The sequence below is a fragment of the Tympanuchus pallidicinctus genome, unplaced genomic scaffold (genome assembly GCF_026119805.1).
Source record: "Tympanuchus pallidicinctus isolate F22 unplaced genomic scaffold, pur_lepc_1.0 scaffold15, whole genome shotgun sequence".
Lineage (NCBI taxonomy): Eukaryota > Metazoa > Chordata > Aves > Galliformes > Phasianidae > Tympanuchus > Tympanuchus pallidicinctus.
Window position 1 is genome coordinate 3,867,501 of NW_026294669.1, and position 15,987 is coordinate 3,883,487.

At 39.9% G+C, this 15,987-nt stretch overlaps 1 protein-coding gene across 2 annotated transcripts in view; it reads right to left on the reverse strand.

Moving 5' to 3' along the window:
• Positions 1-12,957: 12,957 nt before the first annotated feature.
• ARHGAP15 (Rho GTPase activating protein 15) overlaps positions 12,958-15,987 on the reverse strand; it is a 319,740-nt gene continuing 316,710 nt past the window's right edge. For both annotated transcript variants that reach the window (XM_052676132.1, XM_052676133.1), the window contains exon 15: positions 12,958-14,238. In XM_052676132.1, coding sequence (XP_052532092.1) covers positions 14,055-14,238 — 184 coding nt within the window. In that variant the 3' untranslated portion in view covers positions 12,958-14,054. The remainder of the gene's footprint in view (positions 14,239-15,987) is intronic.

Here is a 15,987-nt window from a genome sequence, read left to right on the forward strand (position 1 = left end):
GTCTGGATTCTTTGAACTGAAAATCACTAAAGAAAGTCAAGCCTTGTTGATAATTTGGTCTGGAAAGTGAGGAGTTTTTAGGCATTGCAGGTGTATATGCTACACTTTAAAGCTACTTTTAAAGCAACACTTATGGTCCTGAAGGGTCTTTGATTTCAATGTTTAGGCAAATAGAACAGGTTGGGAAATGTTTAATTCATGTGGTCTCATGGATATGGACGTCTACATATAACCAGCTGCAGATGATTATTATCAGTGGTGAAGGAGATTCTTTTTTTTTTTAATCCCCACCTTTAATTTGCTTATATTTTTTTCCCCATACTTTTTTTACTACCTTGTGAAAACTTAACTCGAAGTAGTTATTGAATAATGCTGTCAGAAAAATGAGATTGGTTCCTATGGATATAATAGGGAATAAAACCTTGGACTTTAAACACTAGGTACTGTAAAATGCAGACGCGTTTGATACCTCCTTCTACAGATGCCCATGATCTTTAAAAGATGCATTTAGGTCTTGAGGTTACTTAAAGATTCCTACTTTTTTTTTTTACTTGTCTTTTAGAATTTATTTAGCTATGCGAGATATCACCATATTCAGTATTTTTTATAATAAACATGTCTAGTCAAAGAAAGCATTAATGAAGCAATTCCCCAAATAAAACAGCCCATCATATCTGAGTTGCAGCAGAGAGAAAGTGTGGTCTTTGTAGTTTAATCAAGATCACAAGACTTGTTTTGAGCGTCTGTCATCTTTAATTTTACGGCACTTCATTTCAGAGTGGGACTGCCAGGGTCACATGCAATTAAAACACAGGCAAGATTTGTCTTGTGAAATCTTAACATAAAAAGTAATGTGTTACTCTATTTTAACTTTTCTACTGAACTCTGTGAACTCACTAATTACTTTTCCCCCTCTTGTCACCTTTTTGATATGACATGTATTTTATAAAGGAGATAGAAGTTTGGATTTTTTTTTTATATCATGCATATGATTGAGGATAACGAAATTAAACCGGAGAAAAAAGGAAATGTATTTTTCAGAAATACATTTTTAGAAATATCTGAGCATTACTGCTTCAGTTACAAAGGGACTGGAGGATCAAATTCTAGGAAATAGCGATTAATCTGCTTAACTAGGGCAGGTAGAAGTGCAATAGCAGACCAGGGATTTTAGTGAGGCCAATCACACAGACTGGAGTTTATTCTCTTGAATGGGGTGACACGGGAAGGGTAAAGGGACTTTAATGTGGTGGGCCATGAGAAGCACTGGGAACCGGTATCTATGTGGCTTCTTTATAGCTTTAGCCTGGTTGTTGCATCGTAGTGATCAGTAAATTGCATGGACCCTTATTAACCTTATTGATAAGGAGCTTAGGGAAGTCCCATTCAGTCCAGAATATATTCTTCTTTTTGTTCTCCTGTCTGTCTCAGTTTGCAATCCCGCTCTCTTTGTACAGAAATCCTTTATGTTGCACCTCAAAATTCTGTGTGAGTACTCTGCTCATTTTAGTTGGAGCAAGGGAACTGCAGAGCAGAAAGGGTTGGAGTACACATGGGGCCACAGGCCCATTTAAATATAGCTGGGACACCTGGAGAATGTTTGAAAAATTTCTTTTAAAGAATCTTTTATATTGTTCTTCTTTCAGTGCAGCTGGGGTCTGTGGGGATCAGGGGATTATTTTTGATACCTGTCTAAAAGAGTTATGTCTACACTGATTTCCATCCCTTGCTACTAATTAACCTTATTGTATACAGGAAACAGTCTATTTAATACCTGCATTCTTTCTGTAATGCCAAGTAAAATGAAATCTAGTGTGAAATCCAGTTAGCATTTGCCTTTTTGAAGTCATTTTTGAGTTTCCAGTCCCGGTGACTGTGACCTCAAAACTGAAAGCTTTAAAAATGGTCCCAATTTCAGCTCAAGAGAGGATTCTTCATGATTCCCCATTCACCTGGACTTGCACATGTATTAAACTGCCCATCGTGGCACTTAGCAGTGTTTTCCCAGGAGCAGTCTTTCTGGGTCATCCACAGCCCAAATGTTCCTGCAGTTTCTCCAAAGGAAAGGATTCTCCTCCTTTGTGTTGGAAAGATTACACTTTGACTCCTTGAGTGCACAGAGACTTATAAAAATGTAAACAACAACATTAAAAACAGAGGCATTAATGAGAACAAAAAAATGCCATTTGAAACACGTCACCAGCAAACTTAGAGCACGGTGAGGACTGAGTTGGTGACTAAGATGAATTTAAGCTGGAAAATGGAGGGCAAAAATATGGGATATGGGATACAGGTTTTTCTGGCCATCGTAAGACTGAAAAAAACAATCCTATGGCTCTGCATTCCCCATGGGTCCCCAACTGCACCCCTGATTGAGTGTAGACTTAAGGCAGATTTGACTTTTTCTCTGGTTCCTTTTCTGAACATTTGAACATCTCAGATGGAGTGTTCAGGTTGTTCTCTCGGGAACAGGACAGTAGCCTGAGTTCAGAGACCTTTAACAACAAAATCCTGAAAAAAAGGACTTCACTGAGTTGAAAATGAAGATCTCAAGAATAAACTTAGTCAAAACAAGAAGAAAAGACAAAGCTTTTAAAAAGTATGCACTAATATTGACGGTATTGATCTTTGGAATTGCTCATTTGATTTCTTTGTTATCATCAGAGCTCAGTGGAAGCAACAAAGGAGTAGGATGTTGATACCGTTATTCGTAATCTATTTGGGAAGAATGAAACTTATTGTGTTTAATCTTGCTGGGGTTTGTTGGATTGGCTGTTGGAAATGGTGCTTGATGGCAAAAACAGCCTTACAGGCTGGAAGTACTGAGAGTACATAGGTGTCCATCCTTGTGGCTGTGGCCACACTGACAGGAGTGAGATCTGTTTTAAGGAGGCTGGTAGCCCTGGACTTCTCTGTATTAACTAATCCTCAAGGAGAGGAAGATAAAATAATAATAAATATATATATATAATTAATATACTATATATTATTATTATTTTCTCACTTTCTTACATTTCTTTTGTTTTATACTTATTTGGGTCAATAAAGTAACATTCATTTGTATTTTACACCCTTCTCATGAAAACACCGTTCTTGTAGTGAAAGTAGCAGAAATCATCTGGCTTAACTATAAAAGATATAATTTTTTTGTTATTATCATCATCACTTTTTTTTCCTTCTACCATTCCTACCACGCTCCTCTGCGAAACAGCTAGAAATTTTCATTTTCAAAACATTAGTACAGCAAATTGCCATCTTTCTGTGCACAGCATTCTCTATGTACTCATCATCTGAATGATTCCGGATCACTCTCTGGCAGCATGAGTCACAGCATGCCCTCATGCTTGCCTCTTTTTCAATTATATCTAAGAGGAAGACTGCTGGAGACCCATTTTTTTCATCTTGCACAGGACCCCAAAAGTGCCAGATCTCGTTTCAATATAGTATTATGACAGTATGATAAAATAGATGTTAACAGGACACTGACTAATATGATCCGTAGAGAAATGATAGAACAGTACAATATTGGACAGATTGTATTACTAATGTACTTTTTATGGACACAACATTCCCTTTATAAACAGGGACCTCAGATTTTATCCTTCTGTCTGATGATACTGGTTGGTGTTCTAAGACATTCTGCAGCAGTACTGAAATGCAGTGTTCTTAAAAGAAATACAAGTATTTTATTTTATCATTGGGCCACTTATATCATTCCCAATTTACTAATGAAACTTGGCATTCAAATGACTCATCAGCATGTAGTGCAAAGCATAAAAATAGATTAATGTAGCATACGTTTCTTTACCCATAAAAAAGTGCCTTCATATAATCTCTGCGCTGTCTTATTCAACAAAAAGTATGTCATTTCCTTCCCATTGCAGGTTGAGTTAAAAATGAGCTAAATGTGTGAGAAAGCCATTACTGCACTAATGAAAAACTCGATACTGTTTGAATTTTTCATCACAGGGTATTTGTTCTGCAGCACACAGCACTAATATTTACTGTCACTGGTACTGTATGCACGGTAATTAAGTTACTGTCATCAGCATGGTGGATGTTAAGCAAAGATGTTCCCATGCAAGCTTGGACGTTTCACATGAAACAGAGCTTCAAACATTTGTAGGTATGGATGATGCATTGGTGGGAACAGAAGAAAAAAAAAAAAAAAGGTTTAAAAGATTTTGATGTCTGTTTTGATGGACCTTGTTCTGGGCTCGTACTCACCCAGCGCAGTTACATGTTGGTCACCTGTCCAAGGGAGTCACTTAGCCAGCTGTGAGCTTATAGGATAAAGTACCATGACTGGATTCTCTATTTTTTAAGTTACTAATGTGATTTCTATACAGGACAGGAGTAAGTCATCTTGGTTTTATGCCATCCCTATAACCGCAAAGATGATGAAAGCAACCTCAGCTCCTTACTGACTTTTCCACTGACCAATACCACTGTCACAGCTCTTACCCTAGAAAATGGACTGAAGTTACAAAATGATGCATTAGCAAAATCACTGTCCTCATTCAAGCATGGACGGTGCTCTCAATTTCTTCATCCCTGGTGATAGGATGGTGCTGAGGGTGCTCTGGTTTGTTCAACCCACAGCTCAATGAAAGGCCAATTAACCACACAGAGCTGCTGGCTAACTCCCTTTCTTACTCCTCCCATGATCATAACTTCAGAAGAAATTAATAAATTTGGAAACAGATGCAATACCACAAATAGTAACACATAGCTTTTTGATGCCCATAGAAGAGGTATGTTAATGCCAAGCGATGAGTTTCAAGCTTTAGCATCAAACCCTTGACCAGTTAGATGTTTTCAGGAGATTTCTTTCTATCACCTCTTCAGGGGGCACTAAATAAATCTGGAACATGCCAAACATCCAGCTTCTTCCTGTCAGAGTGGCTATCCATTTTGACAGCACCCTATCCTCCCTTGCTTGCTTCACCACTAAATGATGCAGACCACTTCAAGCTCTTTTTGACACAATCTGGAGGTGAGCTCCTGGAGCTAATTATTGGACAAGTCTATTATTTTCTACATGCGACTGTATTCTGACAGTGAGGCATTTTAAGTAAATCAGAGACCTGTTCACAGCTATCTAAGCCTCAAGATTCTCTGGCATGTTTATGTTCTGACAAACCCCACAACGTCCTCGTCATTAGGTGGGCACAGAAAGTCCCAAGACCTGACTGTGCGGCGTCTGTCACCCGTGCTACCAGAGTATGCAAGTTCAACAGGAGCAGTTTCTAACAGCAGCAGATTTTCCCCCCACTACATTATGCTTGGCAAGTGGCCTGAGACAGATGCACACTTGCTTCTTAATTAGTTAGCTCTTTCCTTCCTATCTAGCGAGTTCTCCTGGTAGCTTCCACAGGAGAGTGGCCGTAGGAAAGGCAGGGAGCACAGCGACTTGTGACCCTGGGAGCAGTGCATAGTGCACTTAAATTATGATAGAAAAAGACATCCCAACCTGATATTGGAGTGAGAGATTCCCTCTGCACTGGGGCTCGTCTGGGGTCAAACACTCAAAGTCTTTTATGAATGAATCCCCAACTGTACAGATAAGAAGGGATTAAAAAAAGATTTCATCCACAATGCGAGATCTCAGGGTTGGCTGTGTAGAAGCTATTTGGCTCTGAAGCAATTAAAGTCTTATGTGATTCAGTAGAAATTTCTGCATCCCAGGAAGACTTTTTACAGTTTCTTGCAATGCCAGTGACTGCAGGGCTGCCTGAGCAGAAGGTGTTGCACTTTCCTGGCTTGGCCTAAGGCCCCTGAAGCTGCAGAGATCAAGGCTCACCTCTCTGCACTTCTTGTTACAGAGCAAGATTTTCCATCAGTGTGTGCTGATGATCTGAGGGAAAAATGGCATTGCTTCCGAGATGGAAGCAATCTTTATTTGCATTTAACTAGACCACAGATTCCTCCAGCAGCACCAAAAAGGCCCTGTTTTTACAAGATAACTATTAAAAAATAGAACAAAACAAACAGAAGCTCACTAACAATGCAGATCATATGTGTATAGGCAGAAAATGGAAAAGAAGTTTTAATTTAGGTTCTTTCTACTCTAACACGTCCCATGTCAGTAACATCCCCTCCCACCTCTGCTACATATCTGCCTAGCTTCAATTAAGAACCATGAACTCATGGCTTAGGCTGGAGCAACCTTAAGGATCATCCAGTTCCAACCCCCTGACATGGGCAGGGTTACCAACTCCTAAATCTGGCTGTTCAGAGCTCCATCCAACCTGGGCATTTGGGATATTATTGAGAATCTGAGAGCCTATGCTCCAGGGAGAGCATTTCCAAAGAGATACATATTCTCTGAAGTACAGGAATACCCTCCTTGCTCCTAGTATCTGTTCTTCTACTTGACAGAAGAAACAGATTTGGAAAAGTGAAAGAGTTTGCTATGTCAGCCCCTGCTCTGTTCCAGATAGTGAAGGAAATGCTCTCTGTCTTCCCTCTTGCTTTTTTTTTTTTCATGCCCTAACCAGCAATTGCACAGAATGAGTAACTCACAGCATCAATTCCATTAATGCTTGTGCTTATTCTACCCAAGCCAAAGTCCCAATAGTTGATGTATTATCTGGAGCTAATGCACTCCCAGACAGGCTCTCAAAAATGGGTGAGTCTTTGTCCCTGTGCTGAAGGGTTCCTGAAGATGAGAAAGCACATAAGGCAGGAGAATTCTCACCCAGAAAACTCAGTAGGTCTCAGTTCAGCATCTTGTGGTTCATGGAGAGTGCTGAGCTGCCCAGTCAGGGAAATGTTTTGATTTCAAAACCCTTTCTCTTTTTTCCTCCTTATTTTGGGAAATGAGAAAAATGTATAAAAGCAAGTAATTAATAAAACATCTATTACACCCATGGGACAGAGGTCCTTCCACACTGTTCAGATGACATGTTTATTGTTGTGATGTCTTTCTTTTCTCCGAGTACTCACAGAACCCTGAAATCCTTTTACATTTTTAATAAGATTTCTTTTTTTTCAGTCTAGTGCAAGAAAACTACATCTGCAATATGCATAATATTCTCTAAAACTGCAGCATCAGAGAGAAAGCATTACCAGTATGTCTTACACAGTGTTCTCGGCTATCTACACTTTAAAATGATACGGTGTGAGAAAGTACAGTACCTCAGTCCTTGAAAGGCTCTTGTATTTTCTATCTCAGAGCATGCTTGTTTAAGGTGGCTGCCTTATCTTTCAGTATTCATGTTCAAGGTGAGGCATGCTGTAAGGAGAAAAGGAAATTTGGTTTGCTTTCCTAAGAACAATACTTGGGAAACCTGGAACTAACGATATTACAGCATCACTTTCTGAACTCAGGTGTCTCATGGAGCCAGGCAGTTTTCAGCTCTACATTCTTGCAGCATTGTATGTCCTGGGTGACAAAAGGGTTTAGATTATTAGAAAATAAGCTGTTATCACCTGGACTGACAGGAAACTGCCATTAGACATCAGCTCAACAGAGTATCTCCTATAGGAGGATAGTGATGGTACACACACATAGAGATTGTTTGCTTGGCCGGGTACATCCCTTGGGTGTACTGGATGCAGAGCACATGACAAACTTTCACTGCTAGATTTAGACATACAAGCATGCTATGATTTCTTTGGAAAGACTGTGGCCTCCCTCAGCTGCCTGGGGGTTGGGGAAGATGTAGGAGATCTCATACTGGGAACCCCCTCTGTCCTGCCCTCCCTCCTCTTGCTGTTTGCCAGGGCTGTGGGCAGCCAGAGTAATGCTATCAATAGGAATTCAAAGCACGGCACAGTAGAGAGAGCCACAGAACCAGTAGCACTGAAATAGTGCATCAGCAGACCCAGGTCCCAAACTCAGGTCCCAAAACTCCCTTGTGAACCTGACCCATGAAGCAGTGCTAAAGGCAATTCAGTTCTTCAGTGCAGAAAAGAAGTCAAATGCAAACAAGAAGCTTGATTCTTTCACAGGGTGAAAAGAGATCAATAATGAAAATATTAAGGATTCTTTCGCCTTGAATACTTAAGATTCTATTATTTTTCTTTCAAAAGAGCAGAGTAGATGTACAGAGCATCCAGTGAAAGACAACACAAGAGGTGTGGCAGATCTTCCATGCGAGGGAAGCTTAAATTGATTAAGAGACAAATGAGAGGTGATATGTTAGTGGTATATAGGATAGTGAATTGCCAGAAGAGGTCAGTCAGGCGATCCTATTTAGCCTTTCCCATAAATCAAGAGCAAGTGGAGTGCCATACAATAATGCTAAAAGCTAATGAATTTAAAAGTGATACAAGTAAAATATTTTCTTACATGGTGCATAATTAACCTGGGAAATTCATCAGATACCATTAAGACAAAGAGTCTAGAAGGATTAAAAATGGATACTAAGTGACAGAAACTACATAAGGACAGAAATATACAGAGGATATTTATCTATTTACATACTCAAATCCATTTGCTGCCTAGGGTTGCAAAGAAACATCCCCTGTGGGAAAGCAAGACATAACGATTGGGCTCCTTGCATCACTGCAATGGACAGGCTGAGGCTGAGTAATGGACTGGTGGAGCTGCTTTCAATATGGTCACTCCAGAGCAGAGGGAGGGCACGTCTCCAGCTACCCAAAAATACTGGAGAATCAGAAAATACACAAAAAGGTTCCAGGCTTCTCAGCTTTGAGCAAGTGTAGAAGTTATTGCTGGGGAGATAGTCAGATCTGGGAGATAAAAGGAGTGGCTATGAAACTTATAAACTGAGCACAGGCATTGTGTTTTGACACAATGAGAGAACAAAGGAGAACCATGTGAAATTTATGGGTCTGCCTTTTATTAACTGAAATGTACTCTAAAATGCTAGTTTGTTGTGGGTAATTAATTGGCATACATTCTGAACTTGAAGTGTTTTATGATCTCTCTTGAACTTATTAAAGAAAGCTGTCAGCTTCTACTGAAGGTGCAAGCTATTGCCTCAGGTTTCACAGTGTGCATATAGCTTTTTAGAGGAGGATTGCCAGGCCAGGTATTGCAGTGGGATGGTGGCTACCCTAAATTCTCTATTAGGTCTTACAAGGATCCTTGTCCTTTGTAAGGATAAGAAAAAAACAAGGAGTTGGTTCTTGTATGATTTCAGATACCCTTGGATTTATGCAATTGCCTAGTTCAAAAGTTACATGCAATATATTTGTACAACAATCACATCATATATTCTTTCATTGTAATGCCTTGTGGTGAATTAGCACAAGAAAGCAATCACAGCTTCAGCACCACCCTGTAAGCATTCCCTTCATAAACTCTTGTAAATGTTATAATGGGATGGAAATTACTGTGATAATATCGAGATGGCAAAGTCTTCAGTTACAGCAAATGAGAACAAGCCTAAATACAGCAACAACAGACATAAAAATGAAGGAAAAGAGGTGCTTACCTTTGGAAGGCCTCAGGAAGACAGAGATCTCCAGTAAGAGATCCTCTTATTTCTGCTGCCAGCCCTTAAATGAGGTCTGGGAAGGGGTGGACCTTGTCTCCCACCCTTCTGGTCACTCAAGTACATTGTTTGCACCTGAGCTCCCCTGGGCTGGCCCTAACTTCCCATCAGGTGCTCAATCACTGGTTCAGGCCATGACTTAGCATTTCCATGAGTACAACCCTATTGGCTACAAAGGGCTCCAGTTCTTGAATATTGAAGGATTTGAGTAAGTCCTGTCTTCAGCAGACCACTTGCTGAAGCTGCTTCTTACGTGTTGTACTTCTTGCTCCTCAGGGGAAGTTTTTGCTGTCATCCAAAATGAGTGCTAGAGAACGTCCCTCTGTTCTGCAAAACAAGCATTGCTCTGAGGCCCTTATGTAAGTCTTGCAAAAATCAGAGCTTGTGATCAAGACCTCCATCTATGATTGTATTCAGCTTCCTGATACTCCATGTTCCCCTCCTGAAAAAGGAATGCAACTCAAGGGAACCTGCTGTGCAATAATATGATGTGCACTCCCTGGGGCTTGTATTTCAGCCTCTGTTGAGAATTGACCATGTAAAATCTATGCCAGACTACAATAGTGATTGTGGTCCCAGCTTCTCTCTTTCAGGTTTTCTCCCAAACTCTACCTATGGTCTATATACTGCCTACTCAAGCTTCTTGAGCATTTTGATCTGAATGGAAGGGTTTGACTCTGCTGCAACATGGGGTGTTTATGAAAATAGACCTGCACTGTGATTGGCCTAGCAGAGAAGTGAAAAGCTATCAATTAAGATGCACGTTAATCTCACTTAATGTCTGTGGATATACAAATACAGAATCACAGAATCACAGAATCACCTGGGTTGGAAGGGACCTCAAGGATCATGTAGTTCCAACCCCCCTGCCTAGCAGGGCCACCAAACATCCACATTCAGATCAGGTTGCCCAGGACCCCGTCCAACCTGGCCTTGAACACGTCCAAGGACGGGGCATCCACAACCTCCCTGGGCAGCCCGTTCCAGGGCCTAACTACTCTCCTTGTGAAGAACTTCCCCCTAACATCCAACCTAAATCTTTCCTCCTTCAACTTTGATCCATTTCCCCTAGTCCTGCTGTTGTCAGCCCTTCTGAAGAGTTTACTCCCCTCCTGGGTGTAGGTTCCCTTCAGGTATTGATAGGCTGCAATGAGGTCGCCCCGCAGCCTTCTCTTCTCCAGGCTGAACAAGCCCAACTCCCTCAGCCTGTCCTCATAGGGGAGGTGCTCCAGCCCCCTGATCATCTTAGTCGCCCTCCTCTGGACCCTTTCCAAGATCTCTATGTCTTTCTTGTACTGAGGGCTCCACACCTGGACACAGTACTCCAGGTGGGGCCTCACAAGAGCCGAGTAGAGAGGGACGATCACCTCCCTGTCCCTGCTGGCCACCCCTCTCCTGATGGAGCCCAGGATCCCATTTGCCTTTCGAGCTGCCAGAGCGCACTGCTGGCTCATGTTAAGTCTCTCGTCCATCAGGACCCCGAGGTCCTTCTCTGCCGAGCTGCTTTCAAGGACCACTTCTCCCAGCCTGTACAGGTGCCTGGGGTTCTTCCGGCCCAAATGCAAAACCTTGCACTTTGCCGTGTTGAACCTCATTAGGTTCACCCGAGCCCAGCCCTCAAGCCTGTCGAGGTCCCTCTGAATGGCATCCCTTCCTTCCGCCGTATACTTCCTTCCGAGTATGTATATACATATATACATACTCTTCCCGATGTTGTCTTTTACTGTATAAATCCAAGTTAATAGGACAGCTGTTTTTTTTTCACACCACTGTGACTAAGAGCTACTTGTTACATGGAGCAGTTAAACATGGGGATTCTTGGACAAATTATACTGCTGCATTCTCAGCTTTCATTTTTTTCTGATTTGCTAATAGTAGTGATAGCTTCTTGCTTAAATTGTTATTTTGCATATATTAATCCTGAAGAAAAGTCTTCTGCAAGTTTAATTCTGACACACGAAAGATCTGGAGCAAAACTTTTACCCAACTGTAGTGAATATTACCATAATAAACAGCTGTAGGAGCAATGCAGTGGTGTATGCGCCCTGTGAGTTGCTCATACTGGATAGAGGTCAGACTTAGACATGTTTAGGATTTGAAAATGGATGTGTCCAGCCACTTTCTGGCCTGAAGGGCTGATGGCCAGAGCCATGCGCCTAGGTCTTTGACTTATACTAACAGCCAAGGCAGTGATTTTTCCCCGAGTGTGCATGTAGGCATTAAAGGAATCAGATCTGGGGGACTTGAGCAGCTCAGTGGCAGGCCCTGCTTGCTTCTTTCTGTTGTCTGGATGAGGAAGCACAGACTGTCTGCTATACACACTGGATGTACAGGCTCCTCTGATGAGCCCGACTTGTGTCCTTTCAGAATAGGCTACCCACAGATCAAACTTCTAGACTTAATGAAGCATTTAACAGGGAAGTCACCACATTTGTGAATAATTCGCATAGATACCCTTCAAAACAGAAAAATGGATTGTGTGCCCTAAAGTTCGCTTGTATTTTATTTTTTTAAAGCTCAACCAAACCAGTTGATCTCATAAAAAGATGCGGGTTCATCTCACAAGCCATTTCTTGCTTATAAAAACAGGAAAAGAGGAGTCTACGTGCTCCAAAGAAAGCTTAAAAGAAGATTAATTAATTAATTAAGAATCTTTTCTTCTGAGTGCAACAGGATCCGAGTAACAAGTGAACTTTTCATTTCCAGTAATAGCAGAAATTACCTCAATAGCATGATTGTGAGCACCCGTGGGGCCATAATGTGAATGGTCTTTATTAAGGCATAGACTGAACTTCTGACTATCTTTCTTTCAGTCATTTCCACAGGCTATAAACAGCGCCTGGCTTGTTGCTATTAAAAGAGTCTAAAGATGACAATGCTGAAAAGCATTACTGTTTAAGTACTCCAGGCTTGACGTTAACATGAAAAATATTTTCTTGAAAGTAAAGTGAATTTGGGTTCTTCTGAACGTTAGAGTTTCCTTCGGAAATGTTTATGTGGAATACTTGTGATATATTGGGACAGAGTCTTGGTTTTATATTTTTTCATTTTAATTGCTGATCATTACCTCTCAGCTTTGCTGAGACCATGGGATGTCAGAAAACGTCTCGGGGCCAGTGGGTTCACACACTTTCTATGTTTTCTTGGTGTTATTTTCTGCCTGTGTTACTACCTGACAAAAGAGCCCGGTCTTGGTTAATGATCAGCCCTCATTATATAGATATCTTTACCACAAATGACTGTTTTGAGGAACAATCTTTCCAGTATAACACAGTATTTTCTAAAATGATGCTAAGTAAAAACTAGAGAAATCCGTGATCTGCCGAGGTGATATTGAAGACATATCTCTTGTGCACAGCAGACCTACGCATTAATCCTATGTTTTGGGGTCTTTAATTGCTTTAAATATTTGCTTCTAGATCTGTGTTTCACACATCTTATTTACATGGTTTATTTTTCATTTTGTGAACAAATCGATAACCAGACAGACTCTTTACCACACTGGATTAGTTTTATTTATTCTCTTTGAACTTGATTAAAAAGCTGTCAAACATAAGTCTACATTTTATCAGCAGAATACTTTTACAAAACAGGGTAGGAGATGTGTATAGCTGGAAACATACATTTCAAAATGAAACAATATTTGATATATTCTAGACAGTTACCCTTTTGTTTATCCATGACAACTGAAACTAACCATCAAATGCATAAATTGATTCAAGTCTAGCCAAGTAATCCTAAGGGCATATGAAAAGGCTTTTTTTTAAAGGTCTTTCTAGATGAATTTAATGTAGTTCACCAATAAAGCATCCTCAGGAGCACAATACAAATGCTACAGAACATGAGATAGCTGGGGAAAGCGGGCAGATGTACAGTGTGATGAAGAATCAAAATGGATGTTACATTAAAATGAGCAGTCATGCAATGTCTTCATTTCATGTACTGCACTGAAGTAAAAACGCCAAAGTTCCAATTTCAGTTGTATTTTTTGAGGCACTGTAATGCAAATAATGAGACTGTGTTTTGTTGGCTTTTTCTTTTTTCAGTAATTTGTTTAAATGTAATAGATTGAATCCTTTCTTCAGTTTGTGATGTAGGGGACTTGATAATTCATCGTGTATTTAACTTTCAATCCATATCAAAGGGAAAGGTAAATTATACTCAAATTCCCTATAAGCTATGCTGTATCCGTTTCAATTTGTTATGTTTGATATACATATTTATTCCATTTCCCATCAATCTCCTCAATTATTCTTTGTCTTTCTGTGCCATTGCATATGTTGGTAAACAGCATTTTCTATGGTCCTTGGCCATATGCTGTATGCTCAGCTTGCAAAAAACTGACACTTGGAGTGCTAGCATAATGAAACTCTCAAAGGGTTAATGCGGAATACATATAGGCAAATGTTGACAATATTTTTTATTCCAATGTTTGAAAATTAAACACAAAATCATCATTAAGTTTTCACAAAACGAGGCATCTGTCACTTGAAAGAAAAAGAAATATTTCAGAAATATGTTTACAGAAATGTAAAAATATTAGACATCAAGACAGATGTGAACGTTTTCAATAACAGGCCCTGTCTGTCAGTCTTCCTCAGAGCCGAAGATCTTGCTGTACTCACTCAGCATAAGTTCAACTATCTGATTTTGGTACAGCATGTGGACTGCCATGTTCCCTGTCTCCTTTTCAGGTCTAAGGAGTGTTGGTCCAAACACAATTCCTAAGCTTTGTGTTGACATAAGATTCACGGATTCCTTGGCTGCTATCCTGTTGACGAAAGGAAATAATTGGTTAAAAAACAGGGATGTCAAAGGAGTCGCTGTTGCATTCAAAGTATACAGAGGCACTTTCCTTTCTCGCTCACTCTCCTACTGGGGGTGTTTATTTGGTTGAGTTATTGAAAAGGAAGAAAAGAGGGAGAGAAGTGACAACTTCTGCCAATCTGACAAGTAATGAAAGGTGATTCAGCCACAAGATGTGTGTGAAATGGAGAGCTAAAGACCCACTTAGGATTCACTTATACCAGGGCACGATTTTCTGCTGCTTTCTTGTGAATGCCCATTATTTCAGGTGTATGTTGTAAGGGAATAACTTCTGGGCTCATGCATTTAGATACTGAAAATAGAGGTTGCCCTTTCTGTTAAGATAATCAAGCAATGTTAATGGTAACAGTTTTGGTGGCTTCAGGGAAAAATCTGCTTCTTGTAGCATGGTCTCCTGTGCTGAAAGAGTTGGGAAAACATAAAAGGGTCCTTAATATAAAGCTCATATGAAATGCATCCCTTCAGCTAATTTAAATCCAATAAAGTTAGTATGCTCACAAATGGATTGTGAAATTTATATAACTGAAAAGACTTTTGCGTGCCTTATCCTGACAAGAAATTTCTTAAAGGACACTGAAACCACATACCTTAATGGGATGGCTTAGAAAACAATGGTAAGGATTATAACCTTTGATATCTTTATTACCCACAAATTATGAGGACCATTATTATTAAAAGTTGATCTTTTGTCTGTATTAAGACTTAATATTCTTGTGGAAATGACATTAAGGATTGAGAAGCCTGGACTAAGAACAATATTGGTTTAATGGACAGAGGTTAGGTTGGCAGTTTTGCATAAATCTCTGCAGCGGTGAGTGTGGACTAAATAAAAATCTATTTCCTTTCACCCTCCAGAATATCTAAAATATTCTAGGCTGGAAAGTAAATACAGATATATTACAAATAAATTACATAGCTTTGCAAGGAATATGAAGTAAATGTAACTTTAATGTGTAAATGAATTTACTTCCCTAACCCGGAAGCTTTAACTTAAATACTCCAAGCGGGCTTTGGAAGCCAAGTTCTTTTATTCGTCTCTTCTTATTTGTCATTCATTTACCTTTGTAAAATCCAGACAGCAATTTTAAAATCATCGTAGCTATCTCTGTTTTGCCTCTACCTACTGCTGAACTCACAGTAAGTTAAACTGTAAGTGAAAGAAACTTCATGAGATGTGAGTTCAGGTTCCTGATACGCTGTAAAACAAAAAGTGTCGTCTTGTGGATTTCTGCCAATCTTGTCATATACCACATTCCTTGAACATTGATGCTCATGGATTTTTCCACATTTAAATAGAAAACATTACTTAGTTCTGCCTCATGCTTTTAACTGTGGTGTCCATTGCATAAAACACTCTCCATATGGCACTAATCAGATTGGCTCAATTATTAGTTTCTTAAAATACACCATCTTTATTATAAATTTAAAAAAATAATTATGTTTCCTCTGTGGTAAGATTAACATATCATCACTTAGGAGTCCAGAAAGTCTCAGAAGTTAGTAGTTTTGTTGCCAAACGGCTGCGTGGGTTTCTGATGGACGTCACACATATTTATCACAATTAAAAAAGTTTGTAACGAGTGAAAATGTCTTCCTGAATGCCACTAATGCAAAAAGACGTATAAGGAGCTTGAGTTATCCCTGTGAGAAGAACTTGTTTCTGCTGAACTTTTTATAGGCTAGATGTTGGAAA